A 24,626-nucleotide genomic window follows, 5' to 3' on the forward strand; every position below is an offset into this window, starting at 1 on the left:
CAATAGACCTTGAAGTCATCATTCCACTTTAACAACAAGTGAAAACCTGAAAAAAACTGAAAAATCAACAGATTTGCTTAGATATGTCAGAGAAATGAGGCCACAAGGAAAATCACTCTCCCAATCAAAGAGGGGGTGGTGGCGATACTGAGAATCACAACTTAAGTACAGCAGAAACCCATGAGCACAAACCTCTGCAGGAACTGGTGCCAGGGTAGGAAAACCTAACCTGTTAACTGACCAACTGCTGGAGACAACTCTGGAGAGCCAGTTATAGGTGGTATCCCACACTTTTGTGAGTTTTACCTCCAGGAGCTCTTTTTTAGTGACTATCATAGAAAAATTCCCTCATACTTCCAGCATGGAAAGGGAACCATTCTGAAATACACCAGAGCATTCTCTTCCCAACAAGGCCTTCCCTAAGAAGTAACTATTTGCCAGAGCAAATAGTTATCTGGATGAAGGAAATTACCCAAATTCAGCACCCCTCTATCCATCCTGTCCCACTCAAGGGAAAAGGAGGAGAAAACTGAGAATCACTGGTGAAGATTACAGTCCAGGACACAGGCTCATCTGTGCCCCAATTAGAGAACTAATTCTTTCTCTCCCTTCCACACCTACCACCACACCACTAAAAGCCTATTTACTACAGTTCCTTTCACACAGTACAACATGTCCAGATTCCAACCAAAAATTACAAGGCAGGTGCTATACACAGTTGCTTCAGTTGTGTCTGACTCTTTGTGACCTGATGGACTAGACAGTATTTGCCAGGCTCCTCAGTCCATGGAGAAGGCAATGGCACCCCCTCCAGCACTCTTGCCTGGAAAATCCCATGGACGGAGGAGCCTGGTGGGCTGCAGTCCATGGGGTCTCGAAGGGTCAGACACGACTGAGTGACTTCACTTTCACTTTTCACTTTCATGCATTGGAGAAGGAAATGGCAACCCACTCCAGTGTTCTTGCCTGGAGAATCCCAGGGACGGGGGAGCCTGGTGGGCTGCTGTCTCTGGGGTCGCACAGAGTCGGACATGACTGACTCGACTTAGCAGTAGCAGTCAATCCATGGGATTCTCCAGGAGAGAAGACTGGAGTGGGCTGCCAGACCCTCCTCTAGAGGATCTTTCTGATGAAGGGATTGAACTCGAATCTCCTGTGTCTCCTGCACTGCAGGTGGATTCTTTACCAGAGTCACCAGGGAAGCCCCTATGGCAAACTAAAAGGCAAAAAACTACAGTCTGAAGAGACTGAACAGCAGCACAATGAGAGTCAGATGTTGGATTCAGGGATGTTGGAATTATCAGGCTAGGAATTTAAAACAACTGTGATTATTGTGCTAAGGGCTCTAATGGAAAAAGGAGACAATGCAATAATAAATGAATAATGTAAGCAGAGAGATGAAAAGTCTAAGATAGAGTCAAAAGAAATGCTACAGATTAAAAATACTGTAACAAAATGGAAAATGGTTATTCAGTTCAGTATAGTTGCTCAGCCGTGTCCAACTCTTTGTGATCCCATGGACTGAAGCACCCTAGGCTTCCCTGTCCATCACCAGCTCCTGAAGCTTGCTCAAATTCAAGTCCATTGAGTTGGTGATGCCATCCAACCATCTCATCCTCTGTCAACTCCTTCTCCTCCTGCCTTCAATCTTTCCCAGCATCAGTGTCTTTTCCAATCAGTCAGTTCTTCACATCAGGTGGCCAAACTATTAGTTTCAGCATCAGCATCAATCCTTCCAATGAATATTCAGGACTGATTTCTTTTAGGGTTGACTGGTTTGATCTCCTCGCAGTACAAGGGACTCTCAAGAGTCTTCTCCAACACCACAGTTCAAAAGCATCAATACTTCGGCACTCAACTTTCTCTACAGTCCAACTCTCACATCCATACATGACTACTGGAAAAACCATAGCCTTGACTAGACAGACCTTTGTTGGCAAAATAACATCTCTGCTTTTTAATATGCTTTGGAAAATGGTTGTAATGGGCTCATTGCTGCTGCTGCTAAGTCGCTTCAGTCGTATCTGACTCTGTGCAACCCCATAGACGGAAGCCCACCAGGCTCCCCCGTCCCTGGGATTCTCAAGGCAAGAACACTGGAGTGGGTTGCCATTTCCTTCTCCAATGTGTGAAAGTGAATAGTGAAAGTGAAGTCACTCAGCCATGTCCAACTCTTAGCAACCCCACAGACTGCAGCCTACCAGGCTCCTCCATCCATGGGATTTTCCAGGCAAGAGTACTGGAGTGGGGTGCCATTGCCTTCTCCAATGGGCTCACCAGTAGACTGGAAAAGGCTGAGGAAAGAATCTCTGAGCTTGAGGATATAATAAGAGCAAATTCCAAAATGAAAACTTAAAGAGTTAAAGACTGAAAAAAAAAAAGAACAGAATATCCAAGAACTGTAGGACAACTATAAAAGGTATAACATAAACATAATGAGAATACCAAAAAAATAAGAGTAATAGGAATGGAAGCAATATTTGAGGCAATAGTAACTGAGAATTTCCCCCAAATTAATGTCAGACACCAAATTATAGATCCAGGAAGCTAAGATAACACCAAATAAGATAAATTAAAAAACAAACAAAAAAACTGTACCTGAACACAAATATTCCAACTTAAAAAATCAAAGATAAAGAGAAAAACATCTTGAAAGAAGCCAGAGGGGGAAAAACACATTACCTATAGAAAAATAAAAATAAGAATTAATGCTGACCTTTCCCAGAAACCATACAAGCAAGAGGAGAGTGGAGTGAAATAATTAAAGAGTTGAGAGAAACAACCAACCAACCTAAATTATCCTTCAAAAGTGAAGGAAAGATTAAAATTTTCTCAGATAAAAATTGAGGGAACTTGCTGCCAGAGACCTGCCTTGTAAGAAATGTTGAAAACTATTCTTCATAGAGCAGAAAAATGAAACAGGTCAGAAACTTGGATCTATGTAAAGAAAAGAATAAATAAGTGAAGGTAAAACAAAATATTCTATCTTTCTTATTAATTGATCTAACATGTAATTGGGATTTCCCTAATGGTATAGTGGTTAAGACTCCTGCTTCCAATGCAGAGAATGTAGGTTCAATACCTGGTCAGGAAACTAAGATCCCATGCACCTTTTTTATTGGGTCTTCCCTGGTAGTAGAGCTGGTAAAAAAAAAAATTCATCCACAATGCAGGAGACCCTGGCTCAATTCCTGGGTTAGGAAGATCCGCTGGAGAAGGGATAAGCTACCCACTCCAGTTTTCTTGGGCTTCCCTGGTGGCTCAGAAGGTAAAGAATCCACCTGTAGTGCAGGAGACCTAGGTTAGATCCCTGGGTTGGGAAGATCCACTGGAGAAGGGAACAGCTACCCACTACAGTATTCTGGCCTGGAGAATTCCACAGACTGTATAGTCCATGGGGTCGCAAAGAGTTGGACATAACTGAGCAACTTTGACTTTCCCAACAGGTAATAATAACAACAATGTATTTGATTATGCATGTTTATGTATTTCTTTATGCTTATATGTATATGCTTATTTTCATATGCTTATGTGCATATACATACATGCAAAAGCATTTATATATATGCAGTCATACAAACATATGCATATGTATAAGTGAAATGAATGACAGAAATGTTTCAACAATGGGAGGGAATAACCTGGAAAAGAATCTGAAAAAGAATATATGCATATATATGTATGCATGCATGCTCAATTGCTAAGTTGTATCTGACTCTTTGCAATTCCATGGACCAGGCTCCTCTGTCCATGGGATTTTCCAGGGAGTGGGTTGCCATTTCCTCTTCCAAGGGATCTTTCTGATCCAGGAATTGAACCTGCATCTCCTGCATGGGCAGGTGGATTCTTCACTGTTGAGCCACCAGGGAAGGCCCATATTCAAATACACACAAATACACACATGCATACATACACACACTCACGTGTGTGTGTGTGTATGTTAGTCATTCAGTCATGTTCAGCTCTTTGTAACCCCATAGACTGTAGCTCACCAGGCTCCTCTGTCCATGGAATTCTCCAGGCTTTAATACTGGAGAGGGTTGCCATTCCCTTCTCCAGGGGGTCTTCCTAATCCAGGGATTGAATCCAAGTCTCCCACATTGCAGTCTTTACCGTCTGAGCTACCAGGGAAGCCCATACATATACATATACTCACACATATATACAGGGCTTCCCAGGTGGCTCAGTGGTAAGAATCTGCCTGCCAATGTAGGAGACATGGGTTTGATTCCTGGGTCGGGAAGATCCCCTGGAGAAGGAAATAGCAATCTACTCCAGTATTCTTGCCTGACAGAGGATCCTGGTGGGCTACAGTCCATGGGGTCACAAAAAGTCAGACACAACTTAGCAACTAAACAACAATAACATCTGAATCACTGTGCTGTACATCTGAAATCAACACAACATTGTAAGTCAACTACACTTCAATTTTAAAAAAGAATGGAAAGAAATAATTAGGAATATTTGGTTGTTATAAGAATTATCAGGAAATTCCCTGGTAGTTCAGGGGTTAGGACTCAGTGTTTTCACTGCAGGGACCCAGGTTTAATCCCTGGTTGGGAACTAAGATCCCACATGCCTCACAGTACAGCCAAAGAAAAAGAGGAAAAGAAAGTATCACTCACACTACCTAGGAAGTAGTATAATATTATTTGAAAGTACACTTGGATTAGTTGTAAATCTATATTACAAACTCTTAGGCAACCACTAATAAAAGCAAAAATTTTAAAAGATGTATAATTGATATTCTAAGAAAAGAGAGAAATGGAATCATACTTAACAACCACAAAAGGCAGAAAAAGTGTACGAGACAAAAACAAGATCAAAGTGCAAGGTAACAAATAGAAAAGCAACAAATTGGTATATATTAATCCAACTATATCAAAAATCACTTAAACATCAATGGTCTAAATATATCAGTTAAAGATTGGCACAATAAAGACTGTTCAGTTCAGTTCAGTCGCTCAGTTGTGTCCGACTCTTTGCGACCCCATGAATCACAGCACGCCAAGCCTCCCTGTCCCTCACCAACTCCCAGAGTTCACTCAGACTCATGTCCATCGAGTCAGTGATGCCATCCAGACATCTCATCCTCTGTCGTCCCCTTCTCCTCCTGCCCCCAATCCCTCCCAGCATCAGTCTTTTCCAATGAGTCAACTCTTCGCATGAGGTGGCCAAAGTATTGGAGTTTCAGCTTCAGCATCATTCCTTCCAAAGAAATCCCAGGGCTGATCTCCTTCAGAATGGACTGGTTGGATCTCCTTGCAGTCCAAGGGATTCTCAAGAGTCTTCTCCAACACCACAGTTCAAAAGCATCAATTCTTCAGCGCTCAGCCTTCTTCACAGTCCAACTCTCACATCCATACATGACCACTGGAAAAACCATAGCCTTGACTAGACGCAACTTTGTTGGCAAAGTAATGTCTCTGCTTTTGAATATGCTGTCTAGGTTGGTCATAACTTTCCTTCCAAGGAGTAAGCGTCTTTTAATTTCATGGCTGCAATTACCATCTGCAGTGATTTTGGAGCCCAGAAAAATAAAGTCTGACACTGTTTCCACTGTTTCCCCATCTATTTCCCATGAAGTGGTAGGACCGGATGCCATGATCTTCATTTTCTGAATGTTGAGCTTTAAGCCAACTTTTTCACTCTCCACTTTCACTTTCATCAAGAGGCTTTTGAGTTCCTCTTCACTTTCTGCCAAAAGGGTAGTGTCATCTGCATATCTGAGGTTATTGATATTTCCCCTGGCAATCTTGATTCCAGCTTGTGCTTCTTCCAGTCCGGCGTTTCTCATGATGTACTCTGCATATAAGTTAAATAAGCAGGGTGACAATATACAGCCTTGACGTACTCCTTTTCCAGATTGTTAGAGGGAATCAGAAAACAAGAACCAACTCTATATTGTCTATAAGAAACCCACTTAAAAGATAAAGACACACATAGATTAAAAGCAAGTAGGTAGAGAAAAACATATCATGCTAATACCGATCAAAATAAAGCAGAGGTAGCTATATTAATTTCAAACATAGCAGATTTCAGGGCAAGGAAAATTATCAGGAATAATGAAGGTGATTACATAGCATAGGTCAATACTCCAAGAAGACATAACAATCTTTCATGTATATGTGCCTAACAACGGAGCATCAAACCACCTGAGGCAAAAATTGACAGAACTACAAGGAGAAACCAATGAATCTACTATTACGGTTGGAGACTTCAATATCACTCCATCAGAAACAGATTCAGAGGTTGAAAAATCAGTAAGGACACAGTTGAATCCAACACTGTATTATATCCATCAATCAACTGGATATAATTGACATCTATAGACTACTTCATCTAACAGCAGAAGAATACTCATTTTTCTCATTTACATGGAACATATGCCAAGACAGACCATATTCTGGGCCATAAAACAAAGCTTATGAGTTTAAAAGAAAAAAAAATAATACAATGTCTGCTTTCATGCCACAATATAATTAAATTAGAAATTAATAACAGAATGATAGCTAGAAAATCCCCAAATACTTGGAAATTAAGCAACACACTAATAAATAACACACAGGTAAAGGAAGAAATATCAATACAAATTTTTAATATTTTGAATGAAATAAAAATGGAACAAAACCATCAATGGATGCTAAAAGAAGTGGGTCAAAGTTAGATTAGGAATAAGATCAGTTCAGTTCAGTTCAGTCGCTCAGTCGTGTCCGATTCTTTGCAACCCCATGAATCACAGCACGCCAGGCCTCCCTGTCCATCACCAACTCCCAGAGTTCACTCAAACTCATGTCCATCGAGTCAGTGATGCCATCCAGACATCTCATCCTCTGTCGTCCCCTTCTCCTCCTGCCCCCAATCCCTCCCAGCATCAGAGTCTTTTCCAATGAGTCAACTCTTCCCATGAGGTGGCCAAAGTATTGGAGTTTCAGCTTTAGCATCGTCCTTCCAATGAACACTCAGGACTGATCTCCTTTAGAATGGACTGGTTGGACCTCTTTGCAGTCCAAGGGACTCTCAAGAGTCTTCTCCAACACCACAGTTCAAAAGCATCAATTCTTCAGTGCTCAGCTTTCTTCACAGTCCAACTCTCACATCCATACATGACCACTGGAAAAACCATAGCCTTGACTAGACGCACCTTTGTTGGCAAAGTAATATCTCTGCTTTTTAATCTGCTATCTAGGTTGGTCATAACTTTCCAAGGAGTAAGCGTCTTTTAATTTCATGGCTGCAATTACCATCTGCAGTGATTTTGGATAGTCTCAAAATATCTCTCCATAAATAATTTATTGAATTCTAAGTAAAACAAATTAACTTTACAGTGGAAAGAATTGGTTGATACCACCCTAACCAAGTGATCAATGTAAACATCACCAAGACAGATGTGTTAATTACCTTATTGTGGTTACTCTTTCACATAAATACACGTATCAAAATCAACAGATTGTGTATCTTAAACTCACACAATGTCACATATCAATTATATCTTATAATACTGGACACAAAAACTGGAGAGGAAAGCAGCTAGGTGGTGTCTTCTTAACAACAACAACAACAAAAAAGGTAATATCACCAAAATTGGGAGAAATCAACATCATGCACTTTGATACGGTGTACTAAGGACAAAGCAGTTCTGTGGTGTTTCTCCCCCAAAAGTGTCTAACCTGAATCTAAACCTGAGGAAACATCAGATAACACAAAACAACTGATCTACAAAATAACTGGCTTGTGCATTTCAAAAAAGTCAGAAAAGATAAAGAAAGGCTAAGGAACTATACTGCAGATTAAAGGAGATGAAAGGAATTGAACAATCAAATGCAATGCATGATCTTGGATTAGATCTTGAATCAGCAAAAAAGAATATCTGTGATGAAGATTAGGACAAATAATGAAAATTAAATATAGACTTGGTTATATAGCACATGTCATCAATGAACGAGGTCTCTAATTTACTCATAAATGGTTCAGAAAACAATTATATATGTGTGTGTATGTATGTGCATGTATACACACAAAAAAGCAAATGAAACAAAATATAATCAATTGGTGAAACTGAGTAATATGTATAGACAGAAGTTCCTATAAATTTTCTGTAAGTTTAGTATTATATCAAAATCAGAAGTTTTAAAATATTTAAGAAAATATTTTTAAAATTTCAAAAAGTCACCATAATATCAGAGAGCTGAAGAGACATTTGTAATCTTTAAAATTAGACTAAATCTGCTGACACACTGAAATTACAGAAGTCACCACCAGTCTGATAATAAAACTGAAGGTTCAGAACGGGTTCTCTGGTTCCTAACTACCTTCATTCATAGGAGAAATTCAGGAAATTAGACTTGATTATGGAATATTATATTTAATTATCACAGTGTTGGATGAAATGCAAACAATAAGGGGCTTCCCTGGTGGCTCGGAGTGTGCCTGCAATGTGGAAGGCCTGGGTTCAATCCCTGGATGAGGAAGATGTCCTGGAGAAGGAAACAGCAACCCACTCCAGTACTCTTGCCTGGGAAACCCCATGGACAGAGAAGCCTGGTAGGCTACAGTCCATGAGGTCGCAAAGAGTTTGACACAACTGAACAACTTCACTTTCCACTTTTTGTGAAACAATAAAAATAATCAAGTGTTGAAAATGCAACTATACACTTGATAATAAACAAGGAAGAAGAAGGAAATGAAGAATTTGGTCAGCATTGGACAATCCAATGAGTGGTCAGACCTTGATCCTTTAGCTCAGGGTGATGCCTTAACCCAATGCCCCACCCCAGATCCAGGAGTAGTGGTTTCCTTAAGGCAGGGCCAGGAATGACAATTTTAAGGAAGCACCAAAAAATTCAGTAATCCAGATAAATGATATTTCAATGCAATATTTTTTAAATTAATACAACAATTAGTGATGAAAAAAATCAAAATATTAAAGATAATGATTCATACCCTTATCTTTAATATAATTAATTATACGTATTATATTTTATATATTATAATTATATAACTATATTTATAATATAATTTATATTATATATTACTATATATTATATTATTATATGTATAATATATTATATATCAGAGAAGGCGATAGCACCCCACTCCAGTACTCTTGCCTGGAAAATCCCATGGATGGAAGAGCCTGGTAGGCTGCAGTCCATGCGGTCGTGAAGAGTCGGACATGACTGAGCGACTTCACTTTCACTTTTCACTTTCATGCATTGGAGAAGGAAATGGCAACCCACTCCAGTGTTCTTGCCTGGAGAATCCCAGGGACAGGAGAGCCTCGTGGACTGCCGTTTATGGGGTTGTGCAGAGTCAGACACGACTGAAGCAACTTAGCAGCAGTAGCAGCAGCATATAAATATATAAACTATATATAATAATTATATATAATAATATATATTATAATCTAATATAAACTGCATGTTTATATTCCTGCCAAAATTCATATGTTAATGTTCTAACCCCAGTGTGATAATATTTGGAAATGAGGTCTTTGGGATGTAATTAGGGCTAGAGGAGGTCATGAGGATGGGTCTCTCATAATAGGATTAGTGCCCTTATAAAAAGAGACTCTAGAGCTCTCTCTCTTCCCCCTACCCACCACCATGTGAAAACACAGTGAGAAGGCATCCATCTGTAAGCCAGGAAAAGAGCTCTTGCTAGAAACCAATCCTGCTGGACCTTGATCTGGTATTTCTCAGCTTCCAGAACTGTGAGACATAAATATCTGTTGTTTCAGCCACCCAGTCCATGGTATTCTGTTATGGCAGCCTTAGTGGACTAATACAGACAAGTTCAGTACTCCTAACTTTTCGTTTTGCTTCAGGCTCAAATATCACTCCAATATTTTGATATTTAGTTCACTATGGGTTTTTTCACCTTAACTTTGATATTGTCAATACTTCACTAAAGTAATATTGTCTATCTTGATTAGTGTAGTATACCTTTTCTCACCCTAGTCCCAGCCCCACCATAGGGAGCACAGTCTAGGGCTTCACTCTGCTCCCACAATATTTCTCACATATCACCACCAGCCCAGTCTCCCCACAAAGTAACCAAATCCCCATGGTTCCAGCCCACATTTTACAATATCTTGCCTTGTCAGGTGACTGTGAGGTGCTTACCAACTCCCTACCAACTCCCCTCAGCCAGCCCTGATTCTTCTGCTTTCCAGTGACTGTTTTCAAACACATGTCTCACCCTAGGAAAGGCAAAGATAGAGATTAGGGTTCTAAGTGAGATGGGCAAATTCATTAAAAGATCAGAACAAGACCACGCTTAGTGTTTCAGTATTATAAATACTATTTAATGGAGAGTCAAACTCAGAGAAAAGAAGTCATACCATCATCAAAGAGCATAACATCTTCCATTATATATATATATATATATATATATATGTAATGGAAAATTAATTGCAAGTCCTAGTAACTTTCCTTGAGAGAGAAGGTAGGGATAAGGCAGAAAAGGGAGGTGGAGTAGAGGAAGGAAGGTCAACAATTAAGTGCCTAGAGAAAGACAAATACCATATAGTATCACTTATATATGGAATCTAAAATATAACACAAATAAACTTATCGAAGAAACAGAAACAAGCTCATAGACAAAGAGAACAGACTTGTGGTTGCCAAGGAGGGTGCAGAGTAAAGTATTGGAAGTTTGAGATTAGCAGATGCAAACTATTCTATATAGGATGGATAAACAAGGTCCTACTGTATGGCACAGGGAACTATATTCAATATCTTGCAATAAACCATAAAGGAAAAGAATATGAAAGAGAATATAAATATAACTGTATTACTTTGCTACTACTACTACTACTAAATCACTTCAGTCGTGTCCGACTCTGTGCGACCCCAGAGACGGACGTCCACCAGGCTCCCCCATCCCTGGGATTCTCCAGGCAAGAACACTGGAGTGGGTTGCCATTTCCTTCTCCGATGCATGAAAGTGAAAAGTGAAAGTGAAGCCCCTCCATCGTGTCCGACCCTCAGCGACCCCATGGACTTCAGCCTTCCAGGCTCCTCCATCCATGGGATTTTCCAGGCAAGAGTACTGGAGTGGGTTGCCATTGCCTTCTCCATTACTTTGCTATACAGCAAAAATGAATACAGCATTGTAAATCAAGTATATTTCAATAAAATTTTAAAAACATCAACTGTCTGATCTGCACCAAGGTCTGTGCTAAATGCTTCCCACAATGCCTCACTGAATCCTCCCAACTTTGAATGCTGGGCTATGGGGGATACACGCTGCCCCTATGAGAAAGCTTTCAAGTATGTGAGAGTATGTATCTACAGACATCTGTGAAAGAGACCATCATCTCTCTGTGTTGGAAAGCAAAAAGCTGTGGTCTGCCAGGTGTGCAAGGCTTTTGCATCTGAATATGAAATGTACAAGGTGTCTCAGGCTGGTGCCTGAGAGATGAAGGTCCTGGACATTCCCAATACCTGACCTCTGTCAGCACTGCAGGGGCTCCAGTCTCTATAGCTGGAAAAAAAACACACCATTCCTGCCAAGCTGAGCTGAGCCCTCCCTGGAGTTACTGCTGCTACAGCACCTGTTTCATTACTCTTGTATTTTACCCAGCTCCCCAAATCACCTTAACATTCTGAGCACTAGCGAAGTATAGAGATTTGTTCTTCACTGTCGGTGGCAGTCCTACATCAGTCTCCTAATTCATTACTACCAAATATAGCGCTATCCACAGACCAAATGAGAAAGAGATGAAATCTGACTTCCAAACCAGAATAAGCACAAGCATCTGCCATAAATTCAACACATCCAAAAACACTCTTACGAAAACCTAAGCTGGGAGCCAATTTCTCCTTTTTGGTCAGACACCTGGGATATACTGTGTTTGGGCTGAGCAGAGAGGCATGTTTCCTATGGCTTCCTAGAAAGAAGCCATTGGAGGAGACCAGCTTCTCTGCACGTCTCTTGCAGTCCAGGAAAATACCTAGCCACTTCGAGACCAGCAAGACAACCGTTGTCCTACATAACTGAAGAGTCCCTAAAGCAAAATACAACTTGAAGAGAGAAAGAAAAACCAAGAGGAGAAAGCGGAAGGCAGAGCAAGAGAGAGGAATGTTTGGCAGGAGCTGGTGGGTTTGAGTGAAGCAAGATGGGGACCCCTGAGCTATTTCTGCCTCTGCTTTTGGCGGTGTCTCCATCTCTCTGTGTTTATGGGCCTGACGTGACTTTCCACCCAAGTACACTCACTAGGCTTGCACTGGAAAACCTGCCACCTTCCACACAGTTCAGGTTTCATCTGATTCACACCAGCAAGCTCTAGTTTCAAGAGCCTGATGCATTTTTGCAACTGGATGGAAACAGTGATGCAAATCAGACCCAGAGAACACCTGAAGTTCTTCACTACACTTGTACCTTCATCTTTGCCACCAGCTCCCCCATCTTCAAGGTCACTGACTCAGTGGCCAGACTCCATGCCCAAGCTTCTCCAGGCTTTGATGTCCACAGATGCCAGCTTCCCAGGACCACAGAAAAAGGAGCTGGTCCCCCAAAGCACCAAAGTTTACATAACAAGGTAGGGTGACCAGGAGGCCAAATTGGGGGTTGAAAGGAAAGGCTGCAGGAATGCATGCCAGGGCAAGAGGCACAGGGTTGTCATTTATAGGACATGACACAGCCTCCCAAGCAGGCTAGTGTGTGAGCCGTCAAGAGTTCCCCTCATGATCAGGCTTTCATGTTCCAAGCTAAGCGGGTGTGAGCAAATACGGACAAGTGGCCACTCTGACTCAATCATAGCAAATTTTTGCTATTCATTTCTTGGAAGGGAGGAGGGAGGGCAGAAACCAAGATCTGGTCAACACAGGAGTGGCTGAAGTGCAATTTTAATTATCCTGGGCTTGGCCCAACCCACCCTCTCGGTGTGAGGGGGAAATAATTTGCTACTCCTGCTGTCATGGACACTGGCAGGCAGAGCCAGAGCCCCACAGGAAGCAGTAGCAAGAGAGGTTAGGGACAGAATGGGAGTGGCCATGGTACTGAGCTGTGGGGGCAGTGGGAGAGGGGTAGCCGCACAGGGACTGCAATTCACGCCAGGTCTTCCTTCATCTAGACCCTGCTTCTGGGAAATGTGGTGGCAATCAGGAAACTAAAACTGACTTCCTGATATGATACATTTACACGATAAAATACGGGTCGTGGTGGTTTAGTTGCTAAGTCATGTTCGACTCTTGCCCACCAGGCTCCTCTGTGCATGGCATTTTCCAGGCAAGAATCCTGGAGTGGATTGCCATTTCCTCCTCCAGGAGATCTCCCCAGACCGGGGATCAAACCCAAGTCTTCTGCATCACCTGCATTGGCAGGCAGATTCTTTCCCACTGAGCCATGAGGGAGGCCCCCCCAATGGAATATTACTCAGCCATATAAAGGAATGAAACAGTGCCACTTACAGAGACATGGTGGACCAAGAGACTATCGTATAGAGTGAAATAAGTCAGAAAGGGAAAAAACAAATATAGCATATTAATGCATATATGTGGAATCTAGAAAAATGGTACAGATGAACCTGTTTGCAAAGCAGAAAGACAGACACAGACGTAGATAACAAACATACGGACACCAAGAGGGGAAAGCATGGAGGGATGAATTGGGAGATTGGGACTGACATATATATACTACTATGTATAAAACAGATAAATAATAAGAACCTACTGTATGCAGGGAACTCTACTCAATGCTCTGTGATGACCTAAATGGGAGGGAAATCCAAAAGAGAGGTATATATGTATACTGTGGATGGTTCACTTTACTGTACAGCAGAAAATAACACATTGTAAAGCAACTACACTCCAATAAATTTCTCTTAAAAATAACTTCTTGGCTTCTTCGCAACCCAGACTGGGTCAGGGGTTCCTGCACATGCTCTGTTGGAGCACTCATCACCTTGTATTACATTTCTGTGTTGGTCTGTCTGTCGTCTTGAGAGCAGGGACTGTATGTTTTCATCTTTCTTCCTCCCAGCACCTAGTGGCCTATCTGCCTAGGTTAATGCTTGTTGAATGAGTGAATGAACTACTACTATGACTCAAGTCTGACTCATTCCTTCTGCTGAAACCTGAGCGGGTGCTGCTGGGTTGTACTGCAGTCTCTCTGCATCCAAGGCACCAGCTGGGATAAGGCAGCCATCTTTGCTCAGGCAAAAGAGCATCAGTTAGGGTTTACTCATCGCTGCCACGTGACCTCACCTACCCTAACTAAACCCTGATCTCCCCATTCTCATCTTTCCCCATTACACACTTTATCATTTTATTTATTGAATACTGCTATCATACAGCTCTTCCTAAGGCACAGTCCTGGTGACAAAATATGTTAATATTAATTGATCACTAACTATGGATTCCTTTATGTAATTTTTATAACAGACCTAAGTAAACAAGGAAATTGAAGTCAAGAGGAGCTAAGTAAGTTTTTGGAGCCAGTAAGGGACAAAAAAAAAATCACAACTCAAACCCAGCTGAACCTTATAACCACTATCCTCAAAATCTTTCAGAGGCTACAAATATTTACTCTTTTATCCTTTTTCTCTATATTTTAAAGTATTTCAGTTCAGTTCAGTCACACAGTCGTGTCCAACTCTTTGCAATCCCATAGACTGCAGCAAGCCAGGCTTCCCTGTCCATCACCAGCTCCTGAAGCTTGCTCAAATTCAAGTCCATTGAGTCGGTGATGCCATCCAACCATCTCATCCTCTGTCAACTCCTTCTCCTCCTGCCTTCAATCTTTTCCAGCATCAGGGTCTTTTCCAATCAGTCAGTTCTTCACATCAGGTGGCCAAACTATTGGAGTTTCAGCATCAGCATCAGTCCTTCCAATGAATATTCAGGACTGATTTCCTTCAGGATTGACTGGTTTGATCTCCTTGCAGTCCAAGGGCCTCTCAAGAGTCTTCTTCAACACTACAGTTCAAAAGCATCAATTCTTCAGCACTCAGTTTTCTCTATATTCCAACTCTCACATCCATACATGCCTACTGGAAGAAACACAGCTTTGACTAGATGCATCTTTGTTAGCAAAGTAACATCTCTGCTTTTTAATACACTGTCTAGATTGGTCATAGCTTTTCTTCCAAGGAGCAAGCATCTTTTAATTTCATGGCTGCAGTCATCATCTGCAGTGATTTTGGAGCCCAAAAGAATAGTCTCTCACTGTTTCCATTGTTTCCCCATCAATTTGTCATAAAGTGATGGGACCAGATGCCATGGTCTCAGTCTTCTGAATGTTGAGTTTTAAGCCAACTTTTCACTCTCCTCTTTCACTTTCATCAAGAGGTTGTTTAGTTTTTCTTCACTTTCTGCCATAAGGGTGGTGTCATCTGCATATGTGATTAATGATATGCAATCTGATTATTGATATTTCTCCTGACAATCTTGATTCAAGCTTGTTGTGCTTCATCCAGCCCAGCATTTCACATGATATATTCTGCATATAAGTTAAATAAGCAGGGTGACAATATACAGCCTTGACGTACTCCTTTCCCGATTTGGAAGCAGTCTGAGGCTCCATGTTCAGATCTAACTCTTGCTTCTTGACCTGCATACAGATTTCTCAGGAGGCAGGTCAGGTGGTCTGGTATTTCCATCTCTTTAAGGATTTTTCACAGTTTATTGTGGTCCACACAGTCAGAGAAGGCAATGGCAACCCACTCCAGTACTCTTGCCTGGAAAATCCCATGGATGGAGGAGCCTGGTAGGCTGCAATCCATGGGGTCGCTAAGAGTCGGGCATAACTAAGTGATATCGCTTTCACTTTTCACTTTCACGCATTGGTGAAGGAAATGGCAACCCACTCCAGTGTTCTTGCCTGGAGAATCCCAGGGACGGGGAGCCTGGTGGCTGCCGTCTATAGGGTAGTACAGAGTTGGACATGACTGAAGCGACTTAGCAGCAGCAGCAGCACACAGTCAAAGGTTTTGGCATAGTCAATAAAGCAGAAATAGATGTTTTTCTGGAACTCTCTTGTTTTTTTGATGATCCAAAGTATGTTGGCAATTTGACCTCTGGTTCCTCTGCCTTTCTAAATCCAGCTTGAACATCTGAAAAATCATGGTTCACATAATGTTGAAGGCTGGCTTAGAGAATTCTGAGCATTACTTTGCTAGCATGTGAGATGAATGCAATTGTGCAATAGTTTGAACATTCTTCAGCATTGCCTTTCTTTGGGATTGGAATGAAAACTGACCTTTTCCAGTCCTGTGGCCACTGCTGAGTTTTCCAAATTTGCTGGCATATTGAGTACAGCATCATCTTTTAGGATTTAAAATAGCTCAACTGGAATTCCATCACCTCCATGAGCTTTGTTCATAGTGATGCTTCCTAAGGCCCACTTGACTTTGTATTCCAGGATGTATGTCTCAAGGTGAGTGATCATACCATCATGGTTATCTGTGATCTTTGAAGATCTTTTTTGTATAGTTCTTCTGTGTATTCTTGCCACTTCTTAATATCTTCTGCTTCTGTTAGGTCCATACAATTTCTGTCCTTTACTGTGCCCATCTTTGCATGAAACGTTCCCTTGGTATCTATAATTTTCTTGAAGATATCTCTAGTTTTTCCCACTCTATTTTTTTCCTCTATTTCTTTGCACTGATCACTGAAGAAGGCTTTCTTATCTCTCCTTGCTATTCTTTGGAACTCTTCATTCAAATGGGTATATCTTTCCTTTTCTCCTTTGCCTTTAGCTTCTCTTCTTTCCTCAGCTATTTGCAAGGCCTCCTCAGGCAGCCATCTTGCCTTTTTGCATTTCTTTTTCATGGGGATAGTCTTGATCACTGCCTCCTGTACCTTGTCACAAACCTCTATCCATAGTTCATCAGGCAGTCTGTCTATCAGATCTAATCCCTGGAATCTATCTGTCACTTTCACTGTATAATCATAAGAGATTTGATTTAGGTCATACCTGAATGTGCAAAAGAATTGATGCTCTTGAACTATGGTGTTGGAGAAGACTCTTGAGAGTCGCTTGGACTACAAGGAAATCTAACCAGTCCATCCTAAAGGAGATCAGTTCTGGGTGTTTATTGGAAGGACTGATGCTGAAGCTGAAACTCCAATACTTTGGCCATCTCATGCGAAGAGTTGACTCATTGGAAAAGACCCTGATGCTGAGAGGGATTGGGGGCAGGAGAAGAAGGGGATGACAGAGGATGAGATGGCTGGATGGCATCACCGACTCAATGGACATGCGTTTGGGTGAACTCCGGGAGTTGGTGATGGACAGGGAGGCCTGGCGTGCTGCGATTCATGGGGTTGCAAAGAGTCGGACACGACAGAGTGACTAAACTGAACTGAAGGGAACTGATACCTGAATGGTCTAGTGGTTTTCCCTACTTTCTTCAACTTAAGTCTGAATTTGGCAATAAGGAGTTCATGATCTGAGCCACAGTCAGCTCCAGGTCTTATTTTTGCTGACTGTATAGAGCTTCTCCATCTTTGGCAAAGAATATAATCAATCTGATTTTGATATTGACCATCTGGTAATGTCCATGTGTACAGCCTTCTCTTGTGTTGTTGGAAGAAGGAGTTTTCTATGACCAGTTCATTCTTTTGGCAAAACTCTGTTAGCCTTTGCCCTGCTTCATTTCATACTTCAAGACTAAATGTAAAGTCCTTAGGGTGGGACTATTCCTCACTCATCTACACACCATAAGTGTTGAATAAATAGTTGTTGAATTTAACTGAATGCACCATTTGTCTTTGGCCTCTTGTACAAACAACCCGAAGAGCTTGTGCATGGATCAAGGAAGGCAGCAGCTCTGGGATGGAACGAGTAGCCTGGATCATAACTACTCACAGCCATTCTTTGGAGGAAAGTGGGAACAGTCATGTAGGAATCATACTCTGAGTCCCCCTCCAGGCTTTTCTAGTGGCTCCACCTCTTTCTACTACAGGAAGGGATAAACACCCTTCATATATTTCCTCTCACCCCCAACTGCAAGGAAAACAGTAACGCTAATTAGTTGTAACAGGGTGTTCATTTCACACAGTTCTCAGCAGGTTGCCCTGCTGTTCTTTGAAATGGTCTGGAAACAGCCTTGATTTTAAACATCTGAAGATAATTGAACCAAAGTGGCACCCAGAAAGCCTGAGTGACATGCCTTTTATTCTCTCCCTCACTAACAAGAAATGTTTGCTGCCATTTCTTATTGACTCAACACCTTGAAAGCCTCCGGCAACGATGACTTGCACCCCAGGATCCTAAAAGAATAAGTTAAAGTAATGATTGGTAATAAATGCAGGAACAGGGAAGCCTGAGAGATTAAATGAAACCCTCTGCCTATTTTAAGGGAAGAAGGAATTGCCCTAAAGCCCTATAAACTTAAGTTCTGTACCTTGAAAAAATAGGGAAGTTGTGGGGAGAGCTGAAAAGAATTTATGACAAGATCAATTTGCAAACAGTTTTCAAAGACAAGGATATTAGTTAGCAAAGATGGAAACATTTTCTAATATACTGTTGGCAAGTGGGTGGGAAACTAGGCTGTCATGTCCTGTGGGTGGAAGTGTAAATTGCACAACCTTTTATGGAGGGCAATTTTGGAACATCCATCAGAATTTTAAATGATGTAACTTCAACCACACAACTCTACTTCTAGAATTTATTCCATAAATGCTATCAAAATGCCCCCCTCACATAGTCTAGGAGCTTTATTTACAGAAGAAAATGACTGAAAACAATGTAAAGGTCCATTAAAGTAGTTTGGGTAAAAATGATGATAAATCCACACACTGGAATACTATGGGACTTTTAAAACAGCAGGAAGGGGAAAACCTGTAAGTATGTCTATTTAACAATCTCCAGTATAACAGTTTGAAACTAACTTCATAAAGTCCAAAGTACTGGGTGTATTATGCCAAAATCTGTGTTTTGATTTTAAAGGTTTGTATATAAACATATGTATGTAAGTGTATATAATGATTCATATAATGAATAATTATATGATTATAATCATATAATCATTCATATAATGACTCATATACATTATACCTCTACCTGGAATGATACAAAACAAAGTGGTAACAGTGACTGACCCTACAGTGATAAACCAGGACACTAGCGATGGGAGATTAATTTTCACTTAGTGCATTTCAGTGACTACTTCTTATGCTATTTGAATTTTTTAATATGTGTACAAGTTATTTGAGTATTTTTAATTTGTAAGAAAAAAAGAAAAATAAGTAACAACTGTTACATTCTATTAAGGAATGGAATCTTGCAGGACAACTATGACCTCTAAGATGCAGAGGTGAGCCTGGTACTTTTAAGAGGAAAAATACAGAACCTACCTTGTGATTCTTAGGCTTTGACTCAGCCTGTCTGGGAAAACCTACAAACACATTTGCCAAGAAGTCAGTGATTTAACAGGTGTACAGGTAACAGAAGCCCATCCCCAGAAGGAGGTACCTACTGATCACTGTCATTCAGCAGGAATTTAACAAATAGTACAGAGCAGGTGCTCCTGAGCCTACTGGGCAGCAGCTAAGGAAACAGACAGGCAGATATTCTGGGCCCAGAAACAGTGACTCCTCAAAAAGAATGAAGGAAACTCTCCACATCACTACCATGTACTTACAGGCCAGCTCAGCCCTGTAGAACCAGAGGAGCCTCAGTGTACATTCAAAGGCCCTCAGAGTGTAAAGCCGCATCCTACCTGCCTCCAGCTTGTCTTCCAACCCAGGGTAAGGGAAGAGAGGGTACTGAGTCTGGGGGGAGGTTGCTCATGGAAAATCAATGGCTTTCTCCCAGGGCTCTGCTCACACCTGGCTGTGATCATGGGCCATTTGTCTCCCCATCTCCAAAATACGGTGACTACTGGCTCCATTTTGTATGGTTTTGAGAGAATCAAATGAGATTATCGTGATTTTCCATCCTAGGACAGACAATGCTCTGAGAAAACAAACTGTCACACAAATATAAAATATTAGCAATATGACACTGGTGATCTTTTTTGGTGAAAAGCCAGCAACTTGACTGAATTATAAAGTCATTTCAGTTCAGTTCAGTTCAGTCACTCTGTCGTGTCCGACTCTTTGTGACCCCATGAATTGCAGCACGCCAGGCCTCCCTATCCATCACCAACTCCCAGAGTTCACCCAAACTCCTGTCCATCAAGTCGGTGATGCCATCCAGCCATCTCAACCTCTGTCGTCCCTTTCTCCTCCTGCCCTCAATCCCTCCCAGCATCAGGGTCTTTTCCAAAGAGTCAATTCTTCTCATGAGGTGGCCAAAGTATTGGAGTTTCAGCTTTAGCATCAGTCCTTCCAATGAATATTCAGTACTGATTTCTTTAGGATGGACCGGTTGGATCTCCTTGCAGTCCAAGGGACTCTCAAGAGTCTTCTCCAACACCACAGTTCAAAAGCATCAATTCTCCAGTGCTCAGCTTTCTTCACAGTCCAACTCTCACATCCATACATGACCACTAGAAAAACCATAGCCTTGACTAGACAGACCTTTGTTGGCAAAGTAATGTCTCTGCTTTTGAATATGCTATCTAGGTTGGGCATAACTTTCCTTCCAAGGAGTAAGCATCTTTTAATCTCATGGTTGCAGTCACCATCTGCAGTGATTTTGGAGCCCAGAAAAATAAAGTCTGACACTGTTTCCCCTATTTCCCCACCTATTTCCCATGAAGTGATAGGACCAGATGCCATGATCTTAGTTTTCTGAATGCTGATGGTTTAGTCAAAATAGTCAATCAGGCAAACAAAACCCAAAGTTATGATTATTCCATTAACTGCCATGCACATATTTTATTATTATTATATATAACTATATAGGATTGCAAGGTGAGGGTGGTGTGAGGACTGCAGATAACAGCCTAAAGACAGATTCCTGACCTATAGGAAATGCCAGGTCTGGTCAAGAGGACATGTGAACAACTGTATCCAATATCACCATGACCATATTCTATTAGAGGTACTGGAGAGATGCCATGGGAGAAAAACAAAAGGATTGACCCTGTGATGCTTAGAGGATCAACCTCCAAATACAGACTCACCAACTACCTAGGGATACAGACGAGTGACAACTGCTCACTAAACCACATATTTATTTGTTAAAGAATCTGCAAGCAATTAACAGTGATTTTTGTAGCAGAAAAGTTAATCAACATATTTGTTTAATATTGTTTGGATTTAGTCAAGTCTCTCATTGAATAATTGCAAAACTAAAGGACCCAAAATGACCCCACAATTAGTAGTCATTTCACATTTCACAGTGGTAGAAACACCGAGTAAAAATTAAAGAAATGACCTGTCAGTAGTAGCACTATTAGGCAATATTTCAATCAAGATAACTTCAAATAATATGTTTACCACCATCAAGCCCAGGGCTTATGTTCCCCATATGCCTAACAGACAGAGCTGTATTCCACCAAAACAGCAACTCATCCAACAATTCAGTGGATCCTAACCATCAGTTAAAGGCAGAAAAGGGACAAAGGGAAGATAAAATAGACAAATCAGTTGTTTAAAGCCATGGAGACAAAAGAAAAGGTTAACCAAATGTTTCATTTTCAAACCTGTGTTGCATTCAGCTTGGTGCTTCATTCAGCTCTAAACATCTTTCTAAGAGTTGCAAATGTTGGGCAGAGCTCCCTGAGTTAACCTGCATAAAATTAAATTTAATTCTAATTTAATTCACTTCCAGAATGGTATTCTGTTGCCAATGTTAAAACCCTGAAGGAGTTTCATTTTCCATGACCTCTATAAAATAACAAGTTGTATTTGCCACAACCAGAAAAACATCCTGAGCCTCATTTGCCTAGGGAGCCTGTAATCAGATCTTACTTTACTGCCCCACGTTATTTCAATAGCCACAAGTCATTCTTATTAAAACAGAAAGTAATTTTCTGTCCTTGCTACAATAACGAATGTTCTCAGTTATGACATTTATTTGGGTGCTGGCAGAACTATTACAATTGCTTTAAAAATACAGGGTCCAGAGCACTCATTTAAGAAGCTAAACCTGTACTAACCAGTCCCTTGTCCCCTAGGCATTCCTAATGAAAAGACAGTGGTAGAGAACAGTAGTTTCCATACCTGTTGCCTATCAAAATCATCTGAGGACTTTTCTAAAATACAAGTTTCACCCCCTTGTCCTCATCCAGATATTCTGAAAGGAATATTTGGATTGGAACCCCAGAATCTAGCCTGGTAACATACCCTTCAGGTACACTGGGCATCAGCCCCAGTGTAGAATTCTGTTGGGTGTGTGGTGTCATTAAAAGAACCAACTAGGAAAATCAGAGAAGAAAAGTTGATAATAATGAGGGCTGAATAGTTTCTGGACAAATCAAAGCAAGTTGAATATGGACTAACTAAGATTATATCAAGAAAGTAGTATCAATCATGTGATATGTGATGATGGCATTTTATTTAGGTCAGAAAATGACCCTTCTTTTGAGGTCTACTCAAGCACCGAAGAACTTTGTTGTAAAATGACATAAAGTCTGAGGTTTGCTTTAGAATACTCCAGCCAAAAAGTAGAAATAAAGATGGGGACAAGCAAAAATATTGGTGGCACTGAGGATGGATGATGGGTTCACGAAAGTTCATGGAATTTTAAGGTTGAGAAATTTTCATAATAACATGTTTTTAATTATCTGAAACAGAACAATAATAATAACCAGAGCCCATCTCTACCATAAAAGTCTATTTTCCACAACCTCTGAAAGACAGCTGATTGGCATGCTGCATTCTCTCCCATTCTCCATGGAGGAATAAGAGTGCAGAAAGGATAAATGACTTCCCTCCATTGCCAGTTGCCTGTTACCAATAGTAGGTGCCGTTTTTCCTTTAGAGGAGCCTTTCCATTCAATATCCTAACTATACACATGGAATTAGGGCTTTTCCCTAATCATAATTTAAGCAATGTTTAGAGGCTGACCTTTGTGAAATATTTTGAATTTTTCTTTAAGAAATTATCTGAAAATAGATGCTGCTATTTTCAGTTAGAAATACACTGAATCTCTGAGCATGGTAATGTAGGGAGGTAAAATCTAAGTCATCAAGTACACAAAACGGGTCCATTTTCAAGTCTCAACAAAGAATACAGAATTGGTTATAGGAAGATATGACTTTTAGCAAATTTGGTATATGAAAATCTAGCATTACCAATATGATAGGAATTTGTCATTTTATCTATGGATTTTTTTTTTGCCCTCATAGCATTTCATTCTATAATACCTATAAACAACAAACATCCTTTGAACATTGAAAAGTAAGTCTATCATTCAAAGAGTCCATGTACGCATTTGGTGAAAATTCATGTACCTCAAAAAATATACAGCACCTAGCTGTAAGTCCCAGTGGTTAAAATTAAGTATAAATTTATTTACAGAGACTACTCAGATATCAGAGGAGTTGGTGCCGATAAGACTTTATGCTAAGTAAACAGGCTGTTTTGTTGTTGCTGCCAGATTAAGAAGGAAAGACCTAGAAGCTCTAAAAGCATAGAAACTACTGAACAATTTGAGGGGTTGCTGGTTCTGGCTTGACCTTCTGAAAAAAGGGTGTTGGTGCCACGCTTCCCATCTGTAGAGAAGCATGTGATGTGGATGTTGGATTACAGTCTGTAAAGAACATGGTCCCTAAGCCAAGTACAGGGAGCTTCCCTGTTTGCCCAGATTCACTGCCAGATAACAAAAACAAGCTTCAAATTCAATCTTGAGTTACTGGGTGTTTCAAGCTTTTTTTGGAAAGAATAAATGTGTGTGGGATTAAAAGTCAGTTTTTGGATTGCCCTGAGACAAAATAGCCCAAATGTCATAATCACTATTATCACCTAACAGGGATGGTTAACAAGATCTGGGTTAAGCTGTCTGGTGAGTCATGAAAGGCAAATGACACAGCAATCAAAACACCTCTTTTCCCAGAGTATGTGCACCAAGTCCCTGAGCATCCTGGACAACTCTACTCACCCTCTGTACCTACTGCAGCTCAAAGGAGAGGCCTCTCCCAGAATCCTGAAACTCAAGATCATCCCACCTTCTCCTTCACTTGATGGGGACAAAGTCTTTCCAGTGAAACCGGAAAGAACTCCATCTGTGTGAGTATTAAGGGACTATGCAGCAGTGACCTTCTGGGCTTACTATCTCTAATTATTGATCCTGACCTTCTGGACTGTGAGAGATCTAGAGGGAAGCTTAACATTCAGATAAGGATCGGGATGTCTATAAATGAGTAATGAACTTTTAAACCTCGTATGGGCAGCACATACCCATCAAGATGCACTTCAGTGTCTGAAGAGCCCAGCTGTCCTTCAGAGATATGCAAATATGATACCTCAAGACTGACAACTAGATCTTGGTGAGTTCTCCTGGGTACCCCTCCTAAGTCTGAGTTCCTGGGTCACATTCCCTTTCTAAAGAGGATTCAGAATAAGCCTTAGGTCGGAATGTTGGAATCCCAAAAGATACCAACATTTCCTAAAATCTGTTGGCTACTAACATTTAGGGACCCACAAACTCATTTTGAAGAAGCATCTTCATGATTCAGGAGCAAAAATAGTCAACTAGAGGAAGACAGATTCAAAATCATCCTGCTGTTTACATATAAACCGTAATTCAAAAAGATTCATGCACGTCAATGTTTACTGCAGCACTA

General features: G+C 40.9%; 1 protein-coding gene across 9 annotated transcripts in view; it reads right to left on the reverse strand.

The window, feature by feature from the left end:
* TBX15 (T-box transcription factor 15) overlaps positions 1-24,626 on the reverse strand; it is a 125,885-nt gene that overhangs the window by 80,103 nt on the left and 21,156 nt on the right. The window contains exon 1 of one of the 9 annotated variants that reach the window (XM_086392126.1): positions 1-24,626. This exon is cut by the window's right edge and continues 13,785 nt beyond it. The exons of the other annotated variants lie outside the window; for them this stretch is intronic. Within the exon in view, the coding sequence (XP_086248252.1) occupies positions 1-22 (22 nt within the window). The 5' untranslated portion in view covers positions 23-24,626. 9 annotated transcript variants of the gene reach the window in all.

Source organism: Bos grunniens, chromosome 3 (assembly GCF_055505025.1).
Source record: "Bos grunniens cultivar Pamir isolate PY7600 chromosome 3, Bosgru_T2T1.0, whole genome shotgun sequence".
Taxonomy (NCBI): domain Eukaryota; kingdom Metazoa; phylum Chordata; class Mammalia; order Artiodactyla; family Bovidae; genus Bos; species Bos grunniens.